General features: G+C 45.4%; 1 protein-coding gene across 1 annotated transcript in view; it reads right to left on the bottom strand.

Moving 5' to 3' along the window:
- LMNB1 (lamin B1) overlaps nt 1–27,910 on the bottom strand; it is an 84,684-nt gene that overhangs the window by 14,164 nt on the left and 42,610 nt on the right. Inside the window, exons 7-8 of the mRNA XM_069227260.1 lie at nt 25,489–25,714; nt 14,353–14,457 (exon numbers count right to left, since the gene is read on the bottom strand). Coding sequence (XP_069083361.1) covers nt 14,353–14,457; nt 25,489–25,714 — 331 coding nt within the window. The remainder of the gene's footprint in view (nt 1–14,352; nt 14,458–25,488; nt 25,715–27,910) is intronic.

The following is a 27,910-nucleotide window of genomic DNA, read 5'->3' as shown; positions in this document are numbered from 1 at the left end:
GCTTCCAGACCCAACGGTAGAAAAAAAGAATTTGAAGATGGCAACTATACACAGGAACATCCAGGGAGCTGTCTGACTGCACACAGGAGACCAAACTACCAAATGGTGGGCAACAACGCCCCCCCCCCCCCCCCCCCCAAAAAAAATAAAAAAAAAAACACCACAAAAGGAAAAGGACAATTCCAGACCATACCACTAGATCGCAGAATATAAAGCATGTGAATCAAGAAGAGGATTCATGCTGCAAAACTAGATTCATTAAAGATAAAGCAACTGAGATGATGTACTGGAATCACAACAATCAGCATAATGTCTTTTAGATCCAGGTATACAGAAGGATTCCATCGCAGTTTCGACTGGCAAGACTAACGTGTCAGCAGTGCATCAGAGAGGGGTCTTCATCAGGGCAATCAATGGGAACATCCTTCATAATCAAGTAGACATGTTTCAGCCTCTCCTGTGTTGAGAATAATTCACAACACCAATGGTATATGAAAAGGAAACTCTCCAGGATGTCTTTATAAAACCGGTAAAATTACTGTGTTGACAGATAAAGGGGAATATGATCCAAACACCACTAAATGGCAAAACTAATTTGCTTGTACCCCGAGTCAAGAACGTCTAGGCAAACTCCTAAAGGGAAAACAAAAACTAAATACAATCCTCCCATATTAATCAAATTAAATGTGCATATCGGAGAGATGGTGAACTCACCATGGAAAGGCAAGCGATTTTAGAAGTTTCACATTGAATGTCTCACTGTGAGCGAGAACTAAAAAGTAACTTACAAATAAATGACAAGGGGCCCTTAAAGATTCCAAAAGACCAGGAGTATGATGTTCCAAGGAAGCACAATGCTTCATAACTGCAAGGAGCGGGCCTTTTTTCTAGGCTGTCTCTGGCGTTCGGCAACATGCACCAATAGGCCGCATATAAATAAAAGGAGAGTCGGATCTCCAAAATTGCATGCTTGTGGGGGGTGGGGGGAGCAGGAGCTCCATTTTCCACGTCATTTAATAGTTAGTGTTAATGAACAATGCTCTGACCACATGGTCTTGTAAGATTTTCCCTTTTGAATGTGAATAAGGGTGTGTCAGCAATGTGGATTTCATCCTGGATCAAATTCCAGTGTTTATGGAGAACGTTCTTAATCTCACTGCTGGCATGTTTATCTGTCCCAGTGGTAATCGTATTGAGTTTTGGCTGCTTTAAATACCCTATAGGGAAAAGATAGGCTATTTTTCTAGACTTATACCCAGTTGGTTCTGACCTTCTTGAGAACTCAGTGCAGGAGTGGTATTAGGGTAAACTTAAGCAGGAGTCCAGAGTTTTACTTGCAGCGCAACACATCTCTAATCGAGAGAAGCCATGTAAACTCAGACACTGAGAAGTGCTAGCATTGCACGCTCTCAGCGATGGCAATCAGATGGAGCCAAGGTTCTACCTACTCGTGGAGGCCTGGTGCCGTCTTCCGAGCGGACTGCTACTTGTGATCCACCAGGCACCGATTGCAAATTAGCCTGACAGGTGGTTCGTAAGAAGATGGCTTGGTGCTTGAGCCTTACACAGGGGGCCAGGACCCTCCAGCATGTTTGGTGCTGTACTACGTGGCGACAGGGCTGTCCATACCAGCCGCACTTTCAATGATGCCAAGAGGATTTTCCTCAGCTCCAGAGGTTGATATAGTGCAGACACTCCATGGGAGACCAGAAGCATCAGATCTTCACCTCTTCCAGGTGGCTGCTTTGGCCAGAAGTGGCGCATCGGTCACTGTCCGATCTAGGTGGGGGAGGGATCAGTCTAACCGAATCGTGGTTCTGAAGCCACCACTGCATAGCTTTCACAGACCCCTCCAAAATCTGAACCTGGTCTGAGAGGTCCACTTGATGTTGGGTCCAATGGAACTTCATATGACGGAAGCCCTCAATCCCAGCACCCTCAGAGACAACAACATCACTGAAATCCATGACGAGGTTGAAAGACTGGGGTCATAGCCAGAATATCCTGACTCGTCCCTGGGAGAAGGCATTATACCAAACAATGTCCAGAATAGCGCCAATTAAGTTTATAGTGACGTTCAAAGATGACAGGACTTTCATTGTGGTCTGGAGGTGGTTCCACACTGTCTGGGGGTGGGCCCGCCTTAAAAGGACCAGTAGCAGAGACTGGAGAAAACTGCCTCCCCTTGACCTTGGAAGGTGTGCTGCCATCACTACTTTTGTGAAAACCGGAGGGGAACTGGTTAGACCAAAGGGGAGCACAGCAAGTTGAAAATGCAGCCTCTCGCACCACAAACCCAAAGTAGTGCAGATGAGCCAGCAAGATTGGAATATTGAAATAGGTGTCCTGCAGGTCCAAAACCACCCATCACATACCCAGGGTTGATAGCAAACACAACCTGTGCCAGTGAGCATTTTGAATTTTTCCTTCCAGAGGAAGGCGTTGCGAGGACGCAGCACTAGAATAAGCCGAACACCTCAGTCCTTCTCTGGACCAGAAAGTAATAGACAACTATGTCCTGCTACTTCTGGAGTTGGCACCCCCTCGACAGCCCCACTGGCCAAAAGGGCTTGCACTTCCTGCTACAAGATGGATGGTCCTTCGTCAATCTGGGCAGTGCCGCGGGTAAGGAAGGGTAAAGCATAAAGGACTCACCTGTGCGACATGACTGTTTGCCAACCTGGACAGAATCAGTGGATTCTGCCTTGCACGGAGTGGAAGAGATATGGCAGGTGCAGCTACAGTGAAGGTGGGTGCTAGATGGGGAAAGACTGCTGACCTTGGTCATGGGGACAGTGGCCACCTCGGCCTGTCCTGAGAAATGCTGGGTTCCCTTCTGTGATGGGAAGGTGGTAAGGGATGCCTCAATCAAAGCCACAAAAAAAAAAAAAAAAAAAAAAAAAAAAAAAAAAGAAGAAGAATGGTGGAATTTGTGCAGCTGGCGATGTTGGGTAGAGACCCAGAGATCGACCAGTGTCCCTACTCTCATGGAAGTTTTTATGGGCAGAGTCGCCTTGTCTGCAAACAGCCAAGTCCCATTGAAGGGCAAGTCCATCAGTGAGCACTGGACGTTGCCCAAGAACCCAACTGATCACAGCCAAATTTGAGGATGAATGGCAACCCAGGTGCCTACAGTTTGCCCCAAAAAAATGCTGGTGTCCAAGTCACAACAAATGGTGAACTGGGCGCATCACTACCATAATAAATCACCTGCAAAAGGACATGGTGAAGGTCTTTTGGTGCACCAGGACTTGTGCTTTTGCGTACCAAAGGGCATTAGTTCAACTGACCAACTAGCATGAAGCACTGATCTACTGCAGGGCCAATTTGGATGTGAAGAGGAGTTGTCCAAATGTTGCTGTAGGAAGTTGGCTCTGTATGTGCGATTTCAAAGTAAGGAATAGCATGCACAGAGTCCAAGGGTTCCCCTTAGAGGTAAGATAGTGGTAAAAAAAGAGAATACTAATGCTCTATTTTGTGGTAGTGTGGTCGAGCAGTAGGCTTATCAAAGGAGTAGTGTTAAGCATTTGTTGTACATACACACAGGCAATAAATGAGGAACACACACTCAGACAAATCCAGCCAATAGGTTTTGTTATAGAAAAATATATTTTCTTAGTTTATTTTAAGAACCACAGGTTCAAATTCTACATGTAATCTCATTTGAAAGGTATTGCAGGTAAGTACTTTAGGAACTTTGAATAATTACAGTAGCATATATACTTTTCACATAAAACACAAATAGCTGTTTTAAAAGTGGACACTTAGTGCAATTTTCACAGTTCCTGGGGGAGGTAAAGTATTGTTAGGTTTTGCAGGTAAGTAAACCACCTATGGGGTTAAGATTGGGGTCCAAGGTAGCCCACCGTTGGGGGTTCAGAGCAACCCCAAAGTTACCACACCAGCAGCTCAGGGCCGGTCAGGTGCAGAGTTCAAAGCGGTGCCCAAAACGCATAGGCTTCAATGGAGAGAAGGGGGTGCCCCGGTTCCAGTCTGCCAGCAGGTAAGTACCCGCGTCTTCGGAGGGCAGACCAGGGGGGTTTTGTAGGGCACCGGAGAGGGGAGGGGGGAAACACAAGCTCACACAAAAAGTACACCCTCAGCGGCACTGGGGCGGCCGGGTGCAGTGCAGAAACAAGCGTCGGGTTTCCAATGTAAATCAATGGGAGACCAAGGGATCTCTTCAGCGGTGCAGGCAGGCAAGGGGGGGGGGGGGGGGCTCCTCGGGGTAGCCACCACCTGGGCAAGGGAGAGGGCCTCCTGGGGGTCACTCCTGCACTGATGTTCCGATCCTTCAGGTGCTGGGGGCTGCGGGTGCAGGGTCTTTTCCAGCCGTCGGGATTTTAGAGTCAGGCAGTCGCGGTCAGGGGGAGCCTGGGGATTCCCTCTGCAGGCGTCGCTGTGGGGGCTGGCTGGGGACTGGTTACTCAGTCTCGGAGTCGCCGGAGGGTCCTCCCTGAGGTGTTGGTTCTCCACCATTCGAGTCGGGGTCGCCGGGTGCAGTGTTGCAAGTCTCACGCTTCTTGCGGTGATTGCAGGGGTCTTTAAATCTGCTCCTCTGTAACAAAGTTGCAGTCTTTTTGGAGCAGGTCCGCTGTCCTCAGGAGTTTCTTGTTCCTCTCGAAGCAGGGCAGTCCTCTGAGGATTCAGAGGTCGCTGGTCCTTGAGAAAGCGTCGCTGGAGCAGGTTTCTTTAGAAGGCAGGAAACAGGCCGGTAGGACTGGGGCGAAAGTAGTTGGTGTCTTCTTTCTTCTTCTGCAGGGATTTTCAGCTCAGCAGTCTTCTTTTTCGGTAAGTTGCAGGAATCTAAATTCTTAGGTTCAGGGGAGCCCTTAAATACTAAATTTAAGGGCGTGTTTAGGTCTGGGGGTTAGTAGCCAATGGCTACTAGCCCTGAGGGTGGGTACACCCTCTTTGTGCCTCCTACCAAGGGGAGGGGGGGTCACATTCCTATCCCTATTGGGGGAATCCTCCTTCTACAAGATGGAGGATTTCTAAAAGTCAGTCACCTCAGCTCAGGACACCTTAGGGGCTGTCCTGACTGGTCAGTGACTCCTCCTTGTTTTTCTCATTATCTCCCCTGGACTTGCCGCCAAAAGTGGGGGCTGTGTCCAGGGGGCGGGCATCTCCACTAGCTGGAGTGCCCTGGGGCATTGTAACACGAAGCTTGAGCCTTTGAAGCTCACTGCTAGATGTTACAGTTCCTGCAAGGGGGGGGGGGGGGGAGAGGTGTGAAGCACCTCCACCCAGAGCAGGCTTTGTTTCTGTCCGCAGAGAGCACAAAGGCTCTCACCGCATGAGGTCAGAAACTCGTCTCTCAGCAGCAGGCTGGCACAGACCAGTCAGTCCTGCACTGAACAATTGGGTAAAATACAGGGGGCATCTCTAAGAGGCCCTCTGTGTGCATTTTTTAATAAATCCAACACTGGCATCAGTGTGGGTTTATTATTCTGAGAAGTTTGATACTAAACTTCACAGTATTCAGTGTAGCCATTATGGAGCTGTGGAGCTCGTTTTTGACAGACTCCCAGACCATATACTCTTATGGCTACCCTGCACTTACAATGTCTAAGGTTTTGCTTAGACACTGTAGGGGCATAGTGCTCATGCACATATGCCCTCACCTGTGGTATAGTGTACCCTGCCTTAGGGCTGTAAGGCCTGCTAGAGGGGTGACTTACCTATGCCACAGGCAGTGTTAGGTTGGCATGGCACCCTGAGAGGAGTGCCATGTCGACTTAGCCATTTTCTCCCCACCAGCACACACAAGCTGGTAAGCAGTGTGTGTGCTGAGTGAGGGGTCCCTAGGGTGGCATAAGACATGCTGCAGCCCTTAGAGACCTTCCCTGGCATCAGGGCCCTTGGTACCAGGGGTACCAGTTACAAGGGACTTACCTAGGTGCCAGGGTTGTGCCAATTGTGGAAACAATTGTACATTTTAGGTGAAAACACTGTTGCTGGGGCCTGGTTAGCAGGGTCCCAGCACACTTCTCAGTCAAGTCAGCATCAGTATCAGGCAAAAAGTGGGGGGTAACTGCAACAGGGAGCCATTTCTTTACAGTCGCCACCTACTTTGATTGGGGAGTGGTCAGAATTTTGTTTGTCCGTCTTGCACCTCAAGGCTCTCTGTAGAAGGGTGTGTCATCAAAAGGACTGGGTCATCTGGAGCAGGAAGATGGCACCTAGCAGTTGGTCTGTTAACTGAAAGGACAATACAATGCTTAGCCCAAGCCCCTACGAGGGAATCTGGCAAGGCCCTACTGATATAGAGGAGGGGGCTCAAAAGTATTTGGCCCAGTTGTAGAACCGGTCAGCATGTTTATTTTCACCTCCATGGTGGGGAGCTGAAGGTTAAGAACCTTAGCTGCCCTATGCATAACCATAGCGCAGGAAGCATTTTTCTGTGGCTGGGCTGGAGACGAGAAAATGGCCATCTCTGGGGCGGTATCTAGCCTACTGCAATTCCTCATACCAATTGTCCTCAGCATAGGGCTGAGCGAACTCATCACCTTGGTCATAATCGCTGTCAGAGTCCGTACCAAATAAGGAATACAATGTATGTTAGCTGCAATATAGAAGTTCAAGTGCAGGAACTGGTGCCTTGTTCAGATTCAGACTTGGCAGTGGTCGAATTCAGACCAGTGTCGAGCCTGCGTCAGAGAGAACAACAGGGACCTCCCGCTCTACAAGTTCAGGCTCAATGTGAGTTTGGATGCAACCATCGGCAGTGCTGGAACTGGAAATGGGGGCAGACATGCTGGCATTGGTGACAATCCTGTCAGTGGTAGTTCAGGTGGAAGGCCTCTTGGCTTAATGGGGCCTGAAGGAATGCTAGAGGGTAGAGATGTGAAGAACAGAGCATAGCTGTGCTGAACTCTTCGATCTGGCATGGCATGGCTGAAGGCCCAAGAATCTCTGGTTAGGCGGAAAACAATAGCGTAATTGGCTATCAAGTCAGTCAAGTTGGAGAGCAAGCTTGTTAAAGCAGCCACATGCTTTGTCGGGTGAATGGGAAGGGCACAAAGGAGCAGAACTATGCTTCAACAACTTGTGCTTTTTTGGACATGCAACAGAACCTGAAGTACAACAAAGACCTGCTGCTAGAGGGGCTCCATAGATTCCAGGAACGAGCCTTGGAGAAGGACTAAGTGGACCAGATGTTGAGTCTTCTAGTGCTTGGCAACAAACTTTTGTCTCCCGTTCCAAGATGGCCTCTGGTTAATCAATGTGCAGTCTCCACGAATCTTGGAGTCCCGACTAACTCTAGGCACCACAAACATACCTTGTGGGGATCTGCCACAGACATCTGCTTGCAACAGTCTTTACAGAAAAAGGGGAAGAAAAAAAAAGCCTCTACAGGCCTCGTACGTCTCTTCTAGAGCTGAATGGCATCAATGCAGAGCCACATTGCACCTCCTTCCAGCAAGGAGAGCAACTATGGAAAGGTTTTCCATCCATTCTAACACCTGGGGAATATTCACAAGTTGAGGAATCTGCTTCAAGGAGTGTATCAGACATTACACACATCATGCATGTTTTTGTTCATCTCAGCATTTTCTGTGCATGGATCGTGAACACTGTATTATGATTGTTTTTTAGTCAAGGGTTGTTGTAGTGAGCAAACAAACCTCTGTCACAGAGCATAAAATACGATTCAGGCTGTTGCTTAGAAGCATATTTTGAGAGCAAGAAGTCGAAGGGTTTTTTGTAACCTCACTGGAAGGCACAGTGAGACAGATCAGACATGCTGTCTGATGAGGTACTAAACCTCTTAATTTTGTGGTGGCTGAGAACCCCATCTAATAGGCTGAGCAAGATATTATGCTTGCAGAAGTAAATGACAGATTTTCCTCAGACTCCAGTGAGGTTTTGACATGCACGTATTAATAAGGCTACAAATAAATAACCTAAGCAAGACTGCTGTCAAGAGCATTTTCCTTGACTCAGATGTGTCATAACTGGAGTACCTCAGCACATGTTTAACATGAAGTAGGTTACTAAAAGATGGACTGGAACACAGCCCAAGCCATAGCCAGTGGCTGATATTAATTCAATCTTCATCACCTTGTTTGCTACAGCAAACAAATCCATCAATGCATTCCTTTGGTTGTGGGATCGTGGAGGTGTAGTTTTGGGATATCCAGTGTTTCAAACCATCCTGTGCTTCACAGAAGTATGTCAAAGAACATGGGAATTCAACTTGACCTACAGTTTGTCAGGCAGATCATTAACCATCTAACTTGCTACACCACCACATGTATGCTATGTTTTAGGGGATGTCTAATGCTATATAGTTTATGCTATCTTGGCATCACTAGTGTCCTTATCCATACCTATTTCTGCAAGTAGCACACTGTTGAGGTATGATCTGTTTGAATCAACACCACCTTAACTTTTAGTGATATTGGATGCCCTAGGGAGGGACTAGTTGGACCTCTGATCTCCAGACTGTAGATGTGGAAGCAAATTGCAGCCAGGGCCTTGCCTTGATGCTAGAACTTCAAAGTGTGCGTCGGTTATCCATTTGTTTGTGTATTGATAGAAATGAATGGATGGATGGTGATGGTACATGTCACCCTCGGCATTCACGAGGTAAAGACACCGGCTGCAGACTTTAAACACTAATGGTGAACTGATTAGGACTACAACTATCCACAATTACCAAGTTGTCAAGTAGGCCAGACTACTTAAGTATTTGGATAATTGCTATTGAGGTGTAAAGTAGTCTCTTTTGTGTTCCAATCGAATTACCTGCTGTAGAGTTGTTAACTTGAAGTAAATGCTGGCACCTAGCAGGTAAGTGTTAAGTCTATGATCTGGCAAACTGTAGCATTTGCATGGTTAAGCATGCTATCAGTGCTTCTGGGTGAAGATATGGTGACAGCATCCAATCATACTGGACATCTACCCTACAGTACATGGTTATAGGGTATTTGTTATTGTAAAACTGTATTGGTTTTGCCTTTAATGGTGTTGATCTTTTCTAAACATTAATCCACTCTGAGTAAACAAGTGTTTACAAATTAGAGTTCGGCAAACTGAGATGTACCCAGTCGAAAGAGCTACATATGCCCGGTATGGCAGCATACAAGAAAACGGATAAAGATATGTCTGATAATACTGACACATCTAATATTATTGCAATGTTGGAGTTTAAGATGATCTGTCCCTCATGTACTACTTCCTCATTTAGATTCTAGAAGGTTTTCGAGCCAAAGGGTTTAAAGACCATTTGTTTTCATGGCCAGTACTTTTGCTTCCACACGGGCTTCTATGTGGTAATGTTCTTGTGGAACCACAGAACAAGTACATTCTTAATATGGTGTGGCACTTATATATATATATATATATATACATAAGTATCAGGATTCCTAAAAAATACCCGGTTTCACCATCTTCAACATGGAAAATAAGGCATTTATCTGTATTGATCATTTCAGGTAGATATTTGTGCCTGAAAAACAATCTTCATTTTGTATCGGTAGAGACTGTCTACAGTGGTACATCACCAGATTACGTGCTCATGTTTGAAGCTTTAGACTCAGTCACCAAAGCCACACAACCCAAAACTACATACACTCTAGCAACGTTCACAGAGGCCCTTGGCCTGGTAGACATATGGTACCTTCGCCACCCAGAGAAGCATCAATACACATTCCACTAGGGAGCACATAACTGTGCCTACCTCTTAGATCATATCTTCAGCACCACACGCACCTAACCAGAATAACTGAAGTGAAACACCTTGCATGAGGCATATCCGACCACTCCCCACCCTAAAACAGACAGACTATTACTTTAAGGACAATCACTGATCTGTGAATTCATCTACTAGCATATAGGAAGCCTATAAAACTCCAAGGGGCCAAGCCTATGGGGGGTGGTTGGGGGTGCGGGGGAGGGTGGTGAGGGGGGCTAAGACAGTTGTCCATACTCTTAGATTTAGAGAAATATAGGGACCTGGCCGAAGACATAGCATGTAAAACCCACATCCTGACTCAGGAGCCTGAGGTAGGGGACAAGGCCAGCAAGTTATTGGCATGGCTGGAGAAATGTGATCTGGACGCGCAGTTGGGTGCTTCAGCTCAAGGCCGATAGTGGGTAGGTCAAAACCAGGGCGGAGGACATAGCGGAGGAATCCGCAACTTACAACTCCAACCTTTATTAAACCAGGGGCACCAGCATGAGATACAAGAGTTCCTTGGAGACATTAAAACCCCATTTTAACAGCAAAGCAAACAAATGCTAGAGTGCCTTCACACAGAGCAAAATCGTCCAAGCAATAGGTTTCATCACATCCAGAAAGGCTATGGGACCAAATGGCCTACTCATCCAGCTCAAAGGCCTAGCCAGCAAAGTAGTGCCCCACTTCCTCAAAATGTGGACAGAGGCCAAAGCCATAGGGACCCACCCATGGGACGAACGACAGGCCACAACAGTGGTGCTCTACAAAGCAAACAAGCCCACAGACCGATGTGGGTCGTACAGAGCTCTATCCCTTCTAAATGTGGAGGTCAAAGTCTTGGCCAAGCCCCTCTCAAATAGACTTTGGCAAGTTGTGAACACGGATTCATCCCGACCAATCAGGCTTTATGCCTAACAGAAGCACCAGAATCAACCTTTAACATCTATTCGGAGTGCTGGCTGGAGTGTCAGACACCAACATATCCATACTAGTTCTCTCGGCAGACGCATCTATGGCCTTCGACGCCCTAGAATGGGACTATATGCGTGCAGTGCTAGAGTGATTTGGTCCCTCCTTTTTGGGTGCATTTGCCTCTCGTACCAGGAACCAGAGGCCCAAATGAGAGTTAATGGGGTAACGTTGCACACCTTCACATTACACTGGGGGGACGAGACAGGGGTACCCGCTCCCCCTTTTGATATTCACCCTGGTGTTTGGGATGAAGGGTGATCCGCTAGGACAGGGTTCTGCAAAGTCGGTCCTGGAGAGCCAGGTCCATGCCAGATTTTTTGCATATCCACATTTAGAAAAATGTGGATTTCTGAAACATCGGTTTTCTAAATGTGGATATGCTAAAAACCTGACATGGACCCGGCTCTCCAGGACCAACTTTGAAGAACCCTGCGCTAGGACAAGAGATCAATTGGGGAGAGACGTGGAAAGAGCATATATGCAGATGATTTTTCGGTTGTAACAGACCTACCATTTACTATTCCACGACTCACGCAGACTATCTGCATCTTCAGCACATTTTAAGGGTATACCATTAACGGCCAGGAGTCCCTTATGTACCTAGTAATTGGGCCTTCATTTGTCCTTCGGGCAGAAACCAATAAAAACATTTTTTTTAAACAAATCTTCAAAAATAGAGATTTACCAACCCCCCCCCCCCAAAAAAGTGTCGGTTCCTTGAGTAACTGCCCGTTACATGCACTGGCAAACATTTTTCTTATATGCTGCTTTCATGATGCCAACCAGACATCTAGTAATAACTAACCTTGTGACACTGCCTGACCGACCTACTCAAGCCTGCATATATCCAACTAACAGCCACTGATAGGTGAAAATGGGAACCCACTTGGTATTGGGGGGGGGGGGGGGGGGGGGGGGGGGGGGGGGGGTTTGGGTAGAGAGATATGTATAGTCAGTGTAGATTTGCACTACTCCCTTTGCAAGGCCATGCTATAGTACTGTAAGCAAACCAATGTTCCTAAAAACACATCAGCTCAAAAGGTGTGGATGACCGATATCAAAGCAAGTTATTCCGATGACTGGGCTAGATCATCCTTAACTAGCATTTCACAGCTTGAGTGAAAAGCCCCAGGATTTACTTTATCTGTAAGGCGATTTACCACGAGAGACACTTACGAAAGACATGAGGGATTGTCAATTAAATTTGGCCCATCACTGATCTTCAAATTAGATAACTGACATTTCGAAGTGTCTCCATTATTCCTTTGTGACACGGTGTAGGTCAATAGAAAGCACACTAGCTGTTGTGGTGCAAGATTTTAGTGACATTTGGTCTTTAGGCAAGCTGTCCAGACAATATCAACTAAATGGTTCTTGATTCTGAGGTACATCAAGTAATGGCCAATGCGCTAAGTGGGGAGACTAAGGAAATCAGCAAAGTCTGTTTTTGGTTGTACCATTTAAACTGGAAGTTCATGTTCACTGGGTTCAACACCCTTGCTGGGGGTGCTGCTAGAAGTTACCATAGGAACAAGACTCAAACATCAGCTGCAAGATTGCTTGTGCAAAATGGCATCTTGGGTCTTTATACAATGCACAATTTCTTGCTCAAAAGGCTCTCCTGGCTTTCAGTTCATGTGCTAGAGTATCTCATTTGCAAGTTATCAACCTCTGGAAAACATGCCTTTGGCATGGTTTATGTTTCGAACTCTGGCTTGCATTTTTAGCAGTCTCATACCATCACATTTGTGACAGAAACCAAATCAGCCAGATTCAGGTGAATACTTTACAGCATGTTTAGGAGGTCAGTCTGCTTTTAGTCCGAGTTTGCTTCATCTCAACATTGTTAGAAGGGAAAACACTGGTTGTGTCTGCATATCATCTTTCCAGAAGTGGAAATATGGACGCATTGTTTTCAAGAGTAGAAAGGTAATGCATCGAACATTCTCTCTATTACATATAGTTTTCTTCAAGGACACAAAGTTCTCCTTCAAGTCCAGCTTAAATAATAACTGGGGTATAGTTTGCGGTTAGGCATTGTTCTATTCAAGGGATGAGTCTGGAACAGGGCCTGGTCCTCCTTCCACAAGCAACTGAGCAAAGGTAGGAAAGACTCCTCCAGGTCTTCCTCCTAGGAAGTAGGAACCCGGTTTCCTCTTGCACAGACAAGCTGAACTTATGAAGCCTGATTAATAAGGCAAAGCAGCTTGCTTTGAAATAATTATTCATCCCACGGATCTATATTGTAACCAGGCAGCTAGTCACCATAATTTCTCATCATATAAAACTCTAGATGCACAGCAACTTTGACCTTCTTGGAGAGGACTGTCAGGATACACTTCAACCAGCAGCCTAGACCTGGTGAGGGCAATACTGGATCAGGAGTGGGTAGCTGAATGTGTCACTTCTGCTCATACTCCAAGGATGATTCTCAATGAATATTAACTCTTGAGAAGAGGCTCTACCAAAAAGACTAGTCAGGTTATCAAGCCTACCTATTTGCTCCTCTTACGACAAATGCAGTTTCTCTTCACCATCAATACATCCATACATTTTCTTTTTTACCCTTTTCTACCAGCCTTTGTATCCCCTTCTGCATCTTAACCAGGTGTGCACATTTTCCCCCCTCAACATTTGGAAGGATACCAAAGGAAGGGACTTTAAAAAGAGTGGTGAAGGTCTATCTCAATAGGGATAACTTCAGGTGAAGAGAGATCAGACACTGGAACTTTTCATAAGGAAGTGGGGTCAAAAAGGATAGGTTAGAAAAGACAGAGCGGCTAGCAAAGAAGGGAGTGGGGGTTGGTGAGCTTTTAGCATGAAAGATACATGCAAATAGACATCAAAATGTGAGAAGCACTGTGGAGAGATAATAGGAGTGATATGGATACTGGGGGAAGTAAGGGTGGTTAAGAAGCAGCAGAAGGTAGTAAAGAATCCAGAACATGAGCCAACTGCAATATTTGTAATCTCTAAACCAAACACTTCGTTTAGGCTCCATACAAGATGAAATGTCACCATTCTCAGTACAGGAATGCACTGAAGGCAGCCCAAGCAACAAATCCAGTAGTAAGAAGAGCTTGACCATGCAGTTTTTAGAGAAGTTAATGTTAAAAAGATAGGAACTTCAAGAGCACTCCCATGCACTAGAGAATCTGACACGATGGGAATCGCTGTAGAAGCAGGGATCAGTCTTACGGCTGGGCATAGAGTGCATTTTTTTTTTTTTTAATTAGAATTTTGAGAAGGGGGGTATATTCAAATAGCATGTATTACTCAAAGCTGAATCAACATTTCAGAAGCCAAAACAAAAATGATAGTCAGCGCTGAAGGAAGTTGGACAACAGACAAACAAATCTAGCCACACAAATGGTGAAAAAACTATGAAATACACCAGGTCTTATACATGCGCCTAAGCACTCCCCTGGTTTTATACAATCTCCTTTTGGATTTCACATTTGATCACAGAACAAGGTATAAATACTTGCTGCTGCATAGAAAACGAAGACCAGGAAACCACTGGGATAAACAGACTGAAGCTAACAAAAGGGCACAGAGCAGTGAAAATAGACAGATGTGGTCACCTGGAATTAGTGCTCAAACTCAATTTAAAGATGTGGCAGCTCTAGCAACATGCATTATGGCAGTTTGCAGATGGAATGACAGTTGAATGGGCAAATTATCATATCACTTACGGTCACCATCTGGTCTGCTTTCAGTACATATTTTGGGGTAAACTTGTAAACAGCTGTGGAGTCTCCAATGTTCTTGGCCATCTCCCAGCCTCCCAAAGGTTGATCCTATTTTGAAAATAAATATATATTTAATAGCAAAATATGGGCTTTTCTTGCAATGATTTTTCGATTAGCAAAAATCTGATGCAATTCTTAAACGTTCAAGGAAGAGGACTGAAAATAAATTGTGTTTCAGCTTTTGTTCTCTCTTTATGAGTTTTTATGCAGCACAAAGTCAACTATGCCCAACATTTAGTTGGAGAAGGAATTCAAAACCACCAAATGAACTTTCTGTGGCTCCCATGTTTGTGACTTGGGGAAGAAAAATAGGCCTCATTGGAGAGTCATTGGACAGTTGAGTGCATGGGCAAGAAGCAGTATTCCTTTAGTGCAGACAGCAGGTAAGCCGTTTTGATATTACCCAAGAAAATTAGTTACTTACCTGTAACTGCAGTTCTCCAGTATTGGTATCTTTCATAGATTCACATGCTTGAATCATCCCCGTCGTCGAGGTGGGAGCCTCACGGTAAACTTAAATATATAAAAAGCAGTAAGTCAGTAAAAATAAAACCAGTAGGCCCAAATAGGCCTCATAAGGTATTTTACAGTCTATCCACTTTGTTTTGTGAAAAGACCCAAACTTGAGTATCAACCAATCAGGATTCAGCCCCTCCCAAACACTCCCAACAGAGGCTGAATTCCCTCAGATTTTCTATTAGGAGTGTGAAGTTTAATATCTGTATAATAGGGGAGCCTCTGAGGGGAGGAGGGTGGGTCGCATGTGAATCTATGAAAGATACCAATACTGGAGAACTGCAGTTACAGGTAAGTAACTAATTTTCTTCTCCAGTATTGGATCTTTCATAGATTCACATGCTTGAATCCGAGTAACGAGCAGTAATGTTTTCTTACTTACTGAATTACATTGACTGTAATTCCATCGTAATTCTATACGTGATGTGATTCACATTAGTTCAGTTTTAAATATGCACTTACATATAATTATATTTATATTCACAAACATACGAATATAAAAGCAATAAAATGTGTGTGGCAAGAAATCCTGACACAGTTTATGCTATTATGGAGAATACGACACGTTAAACAGTAGAAGAAAATGAACCATTAATGACCATACCTCGAGTGTGGTGGTGGGATGTGTAAGAGGCTCACCTTAACGAAATAGATGCCTCAGCACTGCTTGTCCCACTGCTGTATCGACCTGGTTTGTCTCTAGACAGTAATGTCTTGTAAATGTGTGTTGGCTGGACCATGTTGCTGCTCTACAGATGCTATGTAGTGGTACACCTGCAAAGAGTGCCGCTGAAGTGGCTACCGATCTTGTAGAGTGGGCTCTCACCTTGGTGTGGAGCGGCTTTCCTGCTTTTGAATGGCAGAATTGAATCGCCAGGCCAATCCATCTTGCCAAAGTCTGTTTGGACACCGCGTGTCCCTTCTTTGTTCCGCCGAATGCTACAAATAATTGATCCGACTGGCGGATGGCCTGAGTTTTCTGTAGATAAAACTTTAAACATCTTTTAATATCGAGAGAATGTAATGTTTTTTCCGCCACTGTTTGCGGATTTGGAAAAAAGGTTTTTAAGATGACTGGTTCATTTAAATGAAATGTTGAGGGAACTTTCGGAATGAATTTAGGATTTGTCCGCAGGATGACACCCGAGTTTGTAAACTGGAGGAACGGCTGTTTGATGGTGAAAGCCTGAATGTCACTGACTCTTTTTGCCGAAGTAAGAGCTAACAGTAACGCTGTTTTCCATGCGAGGAATTTTAGGTCAGCTTTGTGGATCGGCTCAAAAGGAGCTTTCATGAGTTGCATCAACACAACATTCAATGACCATAGAGGCGGGGGTTTCCTAATTGGCGGGAAGACCCGAAAAAGGCCCTTCATAAATTGTTTGACAATTCTTGTGGAACACAAAGAGAGTCTATCTGGTGATCTGCGGTATCTGGAGATTGCTGCCAGATGTACCCGTATGGAAGAATATGCAAGTCCTGATTTTGCCAGGAGCAGGAGATATGGAAGTATCTGTTCCGGAGTAGAAGATAAAGGATGTATATTTTCGGCTGCACACCAAACACAAAACCGTTTCCATTTAAGTCTATAGGTTTTGTTGGTAGTGTCAGCTCTAGCTTTTGCTAAGATGTCTCTACACTCTGGGGAGATTGAGATTTAAGTATTCATTGTGTTCAGGAGCCAAGCCGACAAATGAAGAGACGACGGATGTGGGTGTGTGACTTGTCCCTGGTGCATCGTTAAAAGAGTCGGACTCTGTCTGAGTGGTAGATGTGGTCGTTCGGAGAGCATGAGGAGCTCCGTATACCATATTTGTCTGGGCCATCTGGGAGCTATGAGTAGAAGTCGACACCCCTCCGTCTTCATTTTCCTGATGACTCTCGGAATGAGCGGGATCGGAGGAAAAGCGTAGGCATAAACTCCTGACCATCTCATCGAAAACGCATTCCCCCACGAATCTTTTTGGGGAAGCCAACTTGCGTAGAACTGGCATTTCTTGTTCTCGAGAGTGGCAAATAGGTCTAAGTTTGGTTTGCCCCATAATAGAAACAGGCCATTGAGAGTTTTCTGGTCTAGCTCCCACTCGTGATAAGGAATGACTGTCCTGCTCAAGGTGTCTGCTAGAACATTTGTAAAGAAATGGCTCCCTGTTGCAGTTACCCCCCACTTTTTGCCTGATACTGATGCTGACTTGACTGAGAAGTGTGCTGGACCCTGCTAACCAGGCCCCAGCCCCAGTGTTCCTTCACCTAAAATGTACCATTGTATCCACAATTGGCACACCCTGGCATTCAGATAAGTCCCTTGTAACTGGTACTTCTAGTACCAAGGGCCCTGATGCCAAGAAAGGTCTCTAAGGGCTGCAGCATGTCTTATGCCACCCTAGAGACCCCTCACTCAGCACAGACACACTGCTTACAAGCCTGTGTGTGCTAGTGAGAACAAAATGAGTAAGTCGACATGGCACTCCCCTCAGGGTGCCATGCCAGCCTCTCACTGCCTATGCAGTATAGGTAAGACACCCCTCTAGCAGGCCTTACAGCCCTAAGGCAGGGTGCACTATACCATAGGTGAGGGTACCAGTGCATGAGCACTGTGCCCCTACAGTGTCTAAACAAAACCTTAGACATTGTAAGTGCAGGGTAGCCATAAGAGTATATGGTCTGGGAGTCTGTTTTACACGAACTCCACAGCACCATAATGGCTACACTGAAAACTGGGAAGTTTGGTATCAAACTTCTCAGCACAATAAATGCACACTGATGCCAGTGTACATTTTATTGTAAAATACACCCCAGAGGGCACCTTAGAGGTGCCCCCTGAAACTTAACCGACTATCTGTGTAGGCTGACTAGTTTTAGCAGCCTGCCACAAACCGAGACATGTTTCTGGCCCCATGGGGAGAGTGCCTTTGTCACTCTGAGGCCAGTAACAAAGCCTGCACTGGGTGGAGATGCTAACACCTCCCCCAGGCAGGAATTGTCACACCTGGCGGTGAGCCTCAAAGGCTCACCTCCTTTGTGCCAACCCAGCAGGACACTCCAGCTAGTGGAGTTGCCCGCCCCCTCCGGCCAGGCCCCACTTTTGGCGGCAAGGCCGGAGAAAATAATGAGAAAAACAAGGAGGAGTCACTGGCCAGTCAGGACAGCCCCTAAGGTGTCCTGAGCTGAAGTGACTCTAACTTTTAGAAATCCTCCATCTTGCAGATGGAGGATTCCCCCAATAGGGTTAGGATTGTGACCCCCTCCCCTTGGGAGGAGGCACAAAGAGGGTGTACCCACCCTCAGGGCTAGTAGCCATTGGCTACTAACCCCCCAGACCTAAAACACGCCCTTAAATTTAGTATTTAAGGGCTACCCTGAACCCTAGAAAATTAGATTCCTGCAACTACAAGAAGAAGGACTGCTTAGCTGAAAACCCCTGCAGAGGAAGACCAGAAGACGACAACTGCCTTGGCTCCAGAAACTCACCGGCCTGTCTCCTGCCTTCCAAAGATCCTGCTCCAGCGACGCCTTCCAAAGGGACCAGCGACCTCGACATCCTCTGAGGACTGCCCCGGCTTCGAAAAGACAAGAAACTCCCGAGGACAGCGGACCTGCTCCAAGAAAAGCTGCAACTTTGTTTCCAGCAGCTTTAAAGAACCCTGCAAGCTCCCCGCAAGAAGCGTGAGACTTGCAACACTGCACCCGGCGACCCCGACTCGGCTGGTGGCGATCCAACACCTCAGGAGGGACCCCAGGACTACTCTAAGACTGAGTACAAAAACCTGTCCCCCCTGAGCCCCCACAGCGCCGCCTGCAGAGGGAATCCCGAGGCTTCCCCTGACCGCGACTCTTTGAATCCTAAGTCCCGACACCTGGGAGAGACCCTGCACCCGCAGCCCCCAGGACCTGAAGGACCGGACTTTCACTGGAGGAGTGACCCCCAGGAGTCCCTCTCCCTTGATCAAGTGGAGGTTTCCCCGAGGAACCCCCCCCTTGCCTGCCTGCAGCGCTGAAGAGATCCCTAGATCTCCCATTGACTTCCATTACAAACCCGACGCTTGTTTCTACACTGCACCCGGCCGCCCCCGCGCTGCTGAGGGTGAAATTTCTGTGTGGGCTTGTGTCCCCCCCGGTGCCCTACAAAACCCCCCTGGTCTGCCCTCCGAAGACGCGGGTACTTACCTGCAAGCAGACCGGAACCGGGGCACCCCCTTCTCTCCATTCTAGCCTATGTGTTTTGGGCACCACTTTGAACTCTGCACCTGACCGGCCCTGAGCTGCTGGTGTGGTGACTTTGGGGTTGCTCTGAACCCCCAACGGTGGGCTACCTTGGACCAAGAACTGAACCCTGTAAGTGTCCTACTTACCTGGTTAACCTAACAAATACTTACCTCCCCTAGGAACTGTGAAAATTGCACTAAGTGTCCACTTTTAAAACAGCTATTTGTGAATAACTTGAAAAGTATACATGCAATTTTGATGATTTGAAGTTCCTAAAGTACTTACCTGCAATACCTTTCGAATGAGATATTACATGTAGAATTTGAACCTGTGGTTCTTAAAATAAACTAAGAAAATATATTTTTCTATATAAAAACCTATTGGCTGGATTTGTCTCGGAGTGTGTGTACCTCATTTATTGTCTATGTGTATGTACAACAAATGCTTAACACTACTCCTTGGATAAGCCTACTGCTCGACCACACTACCACAAAATAGAGCATTAGTATTATCTCTTTTTGCCACTATCTTACCTCTAAGGGGAACCCTTGGACTCTGTGCATGCTATTCCTTACTTTGAAATAGCACATACAGAGCCAACTTCCTACAACATTGATCTGTCCTGGCACATGCTCCGCTTTTAGTGAAATATTGTGTTTGATGGCCCATGTCCAAATTTGTTGGGCTAGCTGCGAGAGTTGTAGGGACCTTGTGCCTCCTTGCTTGTTTAGATAAAACATGCTGGTCATGTTGTCCGTCCGGATTAAGACGCTTGAACATTGTATCTTTGGCAAGAAAGCTTTTAGAGCTAAGTGTATTGCTTTGAGTTCTAGATAATTGATGTGGAGCTGGCTCTCTTGCTGATTCCAGATTCCGCTGATTTGCAGGTCCTGGCAATGTGCACCCCATCCTTCGAGAGAGGCATCCGTTGTTACTATGTAACTTGGTGTTTGAAGAAGAAAAGACAGCCCTTTTGAGAAATTGGTTGGAGTCGCCCACCACCTCATAGTGTTCTTCATTAGAGGCGTTATGCGAATCTTGTCTTCGAAGGAGCCGAGGACCTGTGTCCATTGTATGTCCAATTGCTCTTGCAGGGGTCGCATATGGAGCCTGCAATCTGGGACTAGCGGAATGCACGATGATATCATTCCGAGCAATGATTTGTAGATGCGGACTGAAACAAACTTTTTTCTGGATAGGTTGTCTGCCAACGAGGTTAACTTTTGTTTCCTCTCGTGTGATGGGTACGCTTTGCTGCGTACTGTGTCCAAAATTGCTCCCAAGAAACTCAATTCTTGTTTGGGGTATATCTGAGATTTCTGGTAGTTGACTACAAACCCCAGGCTGTGTAACAAATGAAGGCAATAGGAAATATGATTTGTTACTTGGAATTTTGAGGGTGCCTTTATAAGCCAGTCGTCCAGGTAAGGGAAGACCTGGATACCTGCCTGGCGAAGATGTGCTGCTACTGGAGCTAGCATTTTTGTGAAGATTCTGGGGGCTGATTTGAGACCGAATGGTAGAACCCGGAATTGGAGGTACATACTTCCTACCCTGAACCTTAAAAATTTGCGATGGTTGCGATATATGGGGATATGAAAATAAGCATCCTGGAGGTCTAGGGATGCCATCCAATCGCCCGTGTTTAAGAGACGCAGGACATCCTGCAACGTTACCATCCTGAACGATTGTTTCTTTAGAAACTTGTTTAGTGCTCTCAAGTCCAGGATGGGGCGCCAGTCTCCTGAGGGTTTCTTGAGAAGGAAAAACCGGGAATAGAATCCCTTGTTCCTTTGAGATAAAGGGACTGGTTCTATTGCTCCTTTTGTTAGCATTATCCTTACTTCCCTGAGAAGTTGGCTCAACCTCAGAGGCGGTGTACCCGATGGAGGGACACTCGGTGATGTTTGGATAAATTCCAGAGTATGACCTCTGGTCACCACATCTAGTACCCATCTGTCCGATGTTATAGCCTTCCACTTGGGGAAATAAGAATTGATGCGACCTCCGACCTTCAATATTGATTGGGGAGGTGTTGAGATTATCCGCTGGTCATTGCTTTCTGCCTGTATCTCTTGCTCGGGCAGCTCCTCTTCCTCTAGCCGGATGTTTGTAAGCTGCGGCTGGTGGTAATCGATAATGCTGCTGTTGTTGATGGTGCTGATGTCCTGGTCCTGTGGAGGAAGATGTATATTGTGACCTGTATTGTTGGTATCCACCTCGAAAGGAGTAATTACCTCTACCCCTTGCTCCACGAAAAGGTAGTTTTTTATATTGCAGGGTACCTAGGGATTTTGCCGTATCGGTATCCGTCTTGATAGCCTGCAGCATATCATCGACATGTTTGCCAAACAAACTCTCTCCATCGAAGGGCATGTCGAGAACACGAGTCTGGACTTCTGGTCTGAATGAAGTAGCTTTAAGCCACCCTTGTCTGCGCAGGACTGCTGCTCCAGCTAATTGTCGAAAGCCAGTGAGGGAAATATCTATTGCACTGTCTATTATCTCTGCGGAAACCCTTTCTCCCTCCTGCAAGACCTTTTTTGCCTCCACCTTGAGATCTTCTGGCAGTGAATCTACAAAAACGGACATGTCTGCCCACATCTGCCGATCGTACCTTCCCAGGATGGCGAGGGAATTTGCCGCCTTGACCGTTACTGCAGCAACCGAGGAGAATTTCTTACCGATATTGTCTAGTCTCCTTCCCTCTTTGTCTGGGGGAGACGCAATAGGTGTAGAGGGGTTTTTGGATCGTCGTTGAGCCGCCTGTGATATAACCGAGTCAGGTTTTGGTTGTGAGACTAAACAGGCCGGAGAATCATCTGGGGCCTTGTATTTTTTCTCTAGCCTTGGCATTTGTGAAGGCACTGTTGCCGGGTTTTTCATTGCCTTCAAACCCTCCTGCCATAAGAAATCCACAATAGGTATGGCTCTTACAGATCTCTTTGATGGCTCTTTAAAGTCATACAAAAAACACTCAGTTTCATGGGAAACAATTTCCAGGCCAAAACGTTTCGCCGCTCTCTCTATGATATTATGGAAACCTCCTATGTCTTCTGGAGGAGAATCCACTGGAGCTGCTGGAGGTGGAGATGGTGTGGGAACGAGATAGTCGTCCCATTCACTAGCCGCTGAATCTGCTAGCTCGCCCTCTTCCCTTTCGTCGTCCGACGAGAGGTAAGCTTCCGGAGCTTGGCTAGTTACAGGTCTACTAGCCTGTGGCGTTTCGGAAACATTAGTAGTTTGAGCTTGCTGGTAACTCTGAGGTCTAGGTGGCGTGGACTGAGTTGACGGTGGGAACCTTTTATAGTAGTCCTTCGACATATGTTGTAAATCTGTCACTAATGTGCTAGGCATAGCTAGAGGCGATGGTTGGTTTGCCTGTGGATAAGATGTTGAAGCATAACTATGCTGGTAATGTTGATCCTCTTCTTCATCAAACTCTTGACATTTGACATTTAGTTGGGACGGGCTACTAGCTGCCCCAAACATTCCTTGAACATCATCCTCATCGTCTAAAAGATGTTGCGGTGGGTATGGCAGTACCTTACTTGGTGATGTATGCATTGGCAAAATGTCAGATGGCTTGTCCCCTATATTAATAAGGGAAAGGGGTAAGAATCTGGTGGAGTCCTCATGATGGTATGAGGAATGAGCTGGTGAAATGTCCAAAGGTTTGTAAACTGTTAATGCTGTGGTGATCGTCGGATCCATCGTCGACGGTTCCCTCGTCGACGGCTCCCTCGTCGACGGTACTGTCGTCAACTGTACTGTCGTCGACGGGTCTCTCGTCGACGGGTCTCTCGTCGACGCTTCCGTCCATGACTGCGTCTTTTCCTTAGTCGACGGTCCCTTCGTCGACGGGTATTTTAACGACGACGGTCGCTTCGCCGACGTAGTTTGCGTAGATGGGAGTGCCCTGGATGATTTGTGAACCCAGGAGGCCTCCGCTGTCGACGATGTGGTTGCCGACGAAGCTCTTTTGAAGATTTTTGCAGTAATAATCGTCGTCGATGACAAAGGCGACGACGTCATAATCATCGGTGAGGATGGTGTTGTGAACGTCGACGATACCGTGGTCGCTGTTACCGTCGACCCTGTCGTCGACGGGGCGGTCGTCGACGGTTGTTTTTTCACCAAAAAGAGTTTTTCTGTCTCTTTTTGTGGTGACAGAGACAGGGATGGTTTCTTTGAGGTGCTTTTCCGGTGTAACGGCGTAGTAGGTTCTGAATGAACCTTTTTTGGTCCATGTTTAACTGCCTCTTCAGTTAAGACTTGTTTAGTCTTTTTGTGCATTTTTCTTGGTGGTTCATCCGCACCTCTATCTCTCTCACCTGTTCTTTTCTGAGGGCGAGAAGTTTGTGGTGACTCTTCGCTGTCTGATGAAGGATGCTCTAAGGCTTTCTGTTTTTGCAGCCATAAGAGAAATCTACCCTCTCGGTCTTTGAGGGTTTTTTGACTAAAGGTGCGACAGATTTTGAAGTCTCTCACCTTATGGTCTGGATGAAGGCAGTAAATACACTTCTTGTGGGGGTCATCAATATGTAGTCTCTTCTTCCCACAGTTGTCACAGTCTCTGAACAGACCCTTCTTTGCCTTTTCAGACATAGTAAAGTTGTAACTAGTTTCCTGAGAGAAAAAACAATCTTCAGTCAGAAAATAGGAAAAAAACTGAGCAGAGCTCAGGGAGACTCCCTTCACACGACGTGCGGTAGAAAATCTGAGGGAATTCAGCCTCTGTTGGGAGTGTTTGGGAGGGGCTGAATCCTGATTGGTTGATACTCAAGTTTGGGTTTTTTCACAAAACAAAGTGGATAGACTGTAAAATACCTTATGAGGCCTATTTGGGCCTACTGGTTTTATTTTTACTGACTTACTGCTTTTTATATATTTAAGTTTACCGTGAGGCTCCCACCTCGACGACGGGGATGATTCAAGCATGTGAATCTATGAAAGATCCAATACTGGAGAAATTATGCAGTCCACGCAACTGTCTCACCAACGTCCACCTCAGGAAAACACTTCCAATTTTGTTTAGCCTTGTGCACAAACAGAAGAAATTCTACTTTTTTTTTTTTTTTTTTTTTTAAACCAGAGTCGGTGGTAGCCATGTAGTTGAAGCATCACAAGTTCTGCTTTGAACCTGTGAGCAACTACCAAAAATCAACCCCGATGAATGGATTAACATCTGTATGGTGGATGCAGTGTTGAGGGAGGCCTGCAAGCACAAGCCTGAAAACGGCATGTAGCAATGGTAACTGCAATGGCACTTCTACTACTGCTGCTGCCTACATACAAAACCAACGTTCCAGTCTTACAGTAACGATTGGAAATGAACAGAACAGTTAACAGCTACATTAAAGTGGTCTGGTAGCCTAGTGTAGGAGATGTGGTTTTTCAGTCTCATTTTCCAACAGCACTTTGAATTTCTAGATTCACAAGCTGGGAGTATGGACATGGGGAGTTTGCACATCACACAAAACAGAAGCAGTATTTCCACATGCTTGTGGGTAGTCTTAATACACACAAAAAGCTTCCACTCTTACTGTGTTCCGAAAAACCACACCAATAACTGTATTCTTTATTAACCACTCCCGATCATCTTTATGTTTGCTTTGGTGTCATTTCACCAGCTTTCCGATGTATTTAAAGCACCTAAAAGCCAAAACTAGAAAAAAAATTCCAACTATTAGCGAAATTTCTTCCACCTAACCTTTGGAAGCAACTCCAGCAGACAAATCCTCCTGCACATTTTACTTTAGTGTAATACCCATAGTTCAGACATGACTGATTACCACTAATGTGTAAAATCACCCTACTCTGAGGCATCTTCAGTCAGATGTTGCTTGGTTCCAGGGGCACTGTGCACAAGGCACCACGTATGGGCATGCCACTGGAGCCAAGCTACATCAGACTGAAGAGGTCTAAATATTGGCATGTATCAAACAAGTTTGATTAAATGTTTTACCGAAATGGTATTAAAAGCACTCCTAAATAAAATGCACTATTAGTCTAGTAAAACTGTTTCCAATCTTATTCCGTTTCAGTTTGTAGCAATTTTTTGGGTAGCTCTTGTTACGTAAAACAAGAAATTGAATAATATTTAAGAACGGTCTGCAATCTCTCACGGTTTTTCCCCTTCACAAATATTTTTGGGACACATTGTCATTTTTCCTGCAAAAACAAAGTGGCATTGCATACAAGAGTTTGTACCACAGGAGGTTGAACCAACTAGTCTTGCGAACACAAACATTCAGACTTATTTTCCTTGACCCACAGACAATCTTCTACGCATAAAGAGCATAGAAATTGTACTGCCCTTAAACTAGTTGCTGAAATTAAAAGAACAATGTCTACCTGTTCAGAGGTATTCTTCAGGCGTATGAATTTCCCATCTATATCCAGTTCTTCAATTGTAATATTTCCAGTAGCAGAAGCAGAATGGGATATCCGAACACTACTACTAGCCTCCGACTCCTCCACATCCACTCTCTTTCTCTTCCCTCTTGTTGTGCGTACACTACGACTGGATGAGGCTCGAGAAACAGTCACATTGGATATTGGACTAGGAGACAACTTCAGCCTTTAGAAATAAAAAAAACAACATTTTCAGTTGTAGATTAAGCGTTTTAGCCCTCTGGTCTGAAAGACTGAATTTCTTTTTACCTCATACTATAAGCAAAGCACTCTTAACAGCCATTAAATGCAGAACATTTTAAAAACTGGACACCAGTCACAATTATCCAACAATCCTATCCGAAAGAAAGCAAAGGGGTGAAATGTTAATTTTTAAAAGGGTAATCTTGCATCTACTTTAACTATCCGATCGTTTTAATTTTGGGTTTGCTATGCTGGCATTCAACAGACTGGATTACCGTTCGATTTGAAAACGCCAAGTCTGTTCGCTGCAAGCTGTGTTGGCTCAAATGTGGCTATCTAGTAATCAGTTGTCCCGGTCTGATTAAGTTCAAGCAGGACTCCCACTGCCACCAGTTGCCTGGTTGGGTTTGATGCAAACTTGATATTCGAAACATAGGTGCTCTGTCCACAAGTGATTGCCATGGTGGCTTTGGTGCATGGTTCATAGCCCTACCTAGAGGTGCTCCAAACATCTGTCTTCTACTTGTTGCTACACAAATGGAAGCTTGTACCAGTCATTTTCACAAAGTCGCTCCAACAGTCTTCCACATTTCAAATAGATTCTTAAAAAAGCATTAAATATGTTAGCAAATGGAAACTGTTACACACTCCTAAGGTCATAAGCATGGTGTCAAAGTCAATGCACAGCTAGTTGGAAAGAAGCAGGGTGGGCCCACACGGCCGCAGGCAACCGCACCTGGTTGAAAGCCAGCACAGGTGGTTTGGATCAAATCATGGAACATGCTGCTCCTGACCAAATACAGTTCTGGTGAGGCTGGTACTTCGCACAGCTCATTCGTCCAAAGGCTGCTGTGAAAGGCCAAACAACTGATTTGGGAGAAACAGGGCTCAGTGTTATAGTAAATATTTTTTCACTGAAATACCAAATGTTACAGGGATGTTATAGTTAGATTCTGAATTTACTTGTACTAAACCTTTGAAATTCAGCAGTTAAAGTTTTCTCAATTAACTATAGCTTGCGTCCTAAGGTAAAACTAACTCTCATCCCACCTCGCAGTTTTTCCTTCAATTATTTGACTGCTGATGTTCTATGTATATTGTAAATGACGTTTTAGAAGTAAGTTGTGGTGAGCGCTGTATATCTGCAGGGCATGGCGAGGGCACGAGTTATAGTTACTTTAGGGCGCAAGGTGTAGTTACTTGAAATAAACTATAACTGCTTCCCACACGGAATTGATGGGTGGGTCAGATTTCACTTAAGTCACTGAAATTCACCAATGACTGTAAGCAAAACAAATCGCCCCGACGGACTATTCACGATCCCGATCACCACAACAAATTACATTATCAAAGAAATCACGTGTGACTTTACCTCACCACTGACGTGGAGGGAATTCCCTGTAACGACCCAACGTCCAATTACATTTCAATAAAGGAAAACACTGATGCAACGAAAAGCAGCTCCAACTATGGTATTCTTAAGAGACAATAAATTATGTCACCATTTTTGTGACATAAGTAGTAAAAACGGGGTTGTGCACGAGTAGAGATTACTGCAAAGCATACGTTTAGATTTTTTTTTAATTAAGTTGTAAAAATAACATCTCTAACTTGGATATAAAGTTAACATGTTTTTCTAGTTTTCCAAATTATTTTTTTTGGGGGAAAACAGCGTGTGCATACACACATGGCCTAATGTTTCTAACCTTGGGGACATTATCCATCATTGTTCAGAGACTGATTCGGTGCAAGTTTGTGAATTAATGCAAGCCTTGACCATGCAAAAGGGTGTTTTTGTGCAATCTTGTCCTGTTGGAGAGCATGCCTACAGATTGCATGCACAATCCTCAGCTGATGGATTCCCCTAGATAACAGCAAACTGGAGCATAGATGCTGCGGTCTAGGTTGGCAGCGTCTTGCTTTAAAATGATGTAAATAGCATAGTTGAAATATAAATGACATTATGTTGTGCTGTCTTGGGGATGGTTTGGGAGGAGTGGCACAGTGGAGCCGCAAGAGACAGTTTAAATATCGAGCTGAGGGTGTTCCTTAAAGTCAAAATTATTTGAGCCTGTGGAGAATTCGGTTAATAAGCTTAAGTGGAAGGTAGATTTACAGCATTCTACAGGACAGTCATGATACCAAGAAACTGAAAGGCTTTGACCCGAGGTTTACAAAA

Source organism: Pleurodeles waltl, chromosome 1_1, assembly GCF_031143425.1.
Source record: "Pleurodeles waltl isolate 20211129_DDA chromosome 1_1, aPleWal1.hap1.20221129, whole genome shotgun sequence".
In the NCBI taxonomy this organism is placed as follows: Eukaryota; Metazoa; Chordata; class Amphibia; order Caudata; family Salamandridae; genus Pleurodeles; species Pleurodeles waltl.
This window is presented reverse-complemented; position numbering and strand designations above follow the sequence as displayed.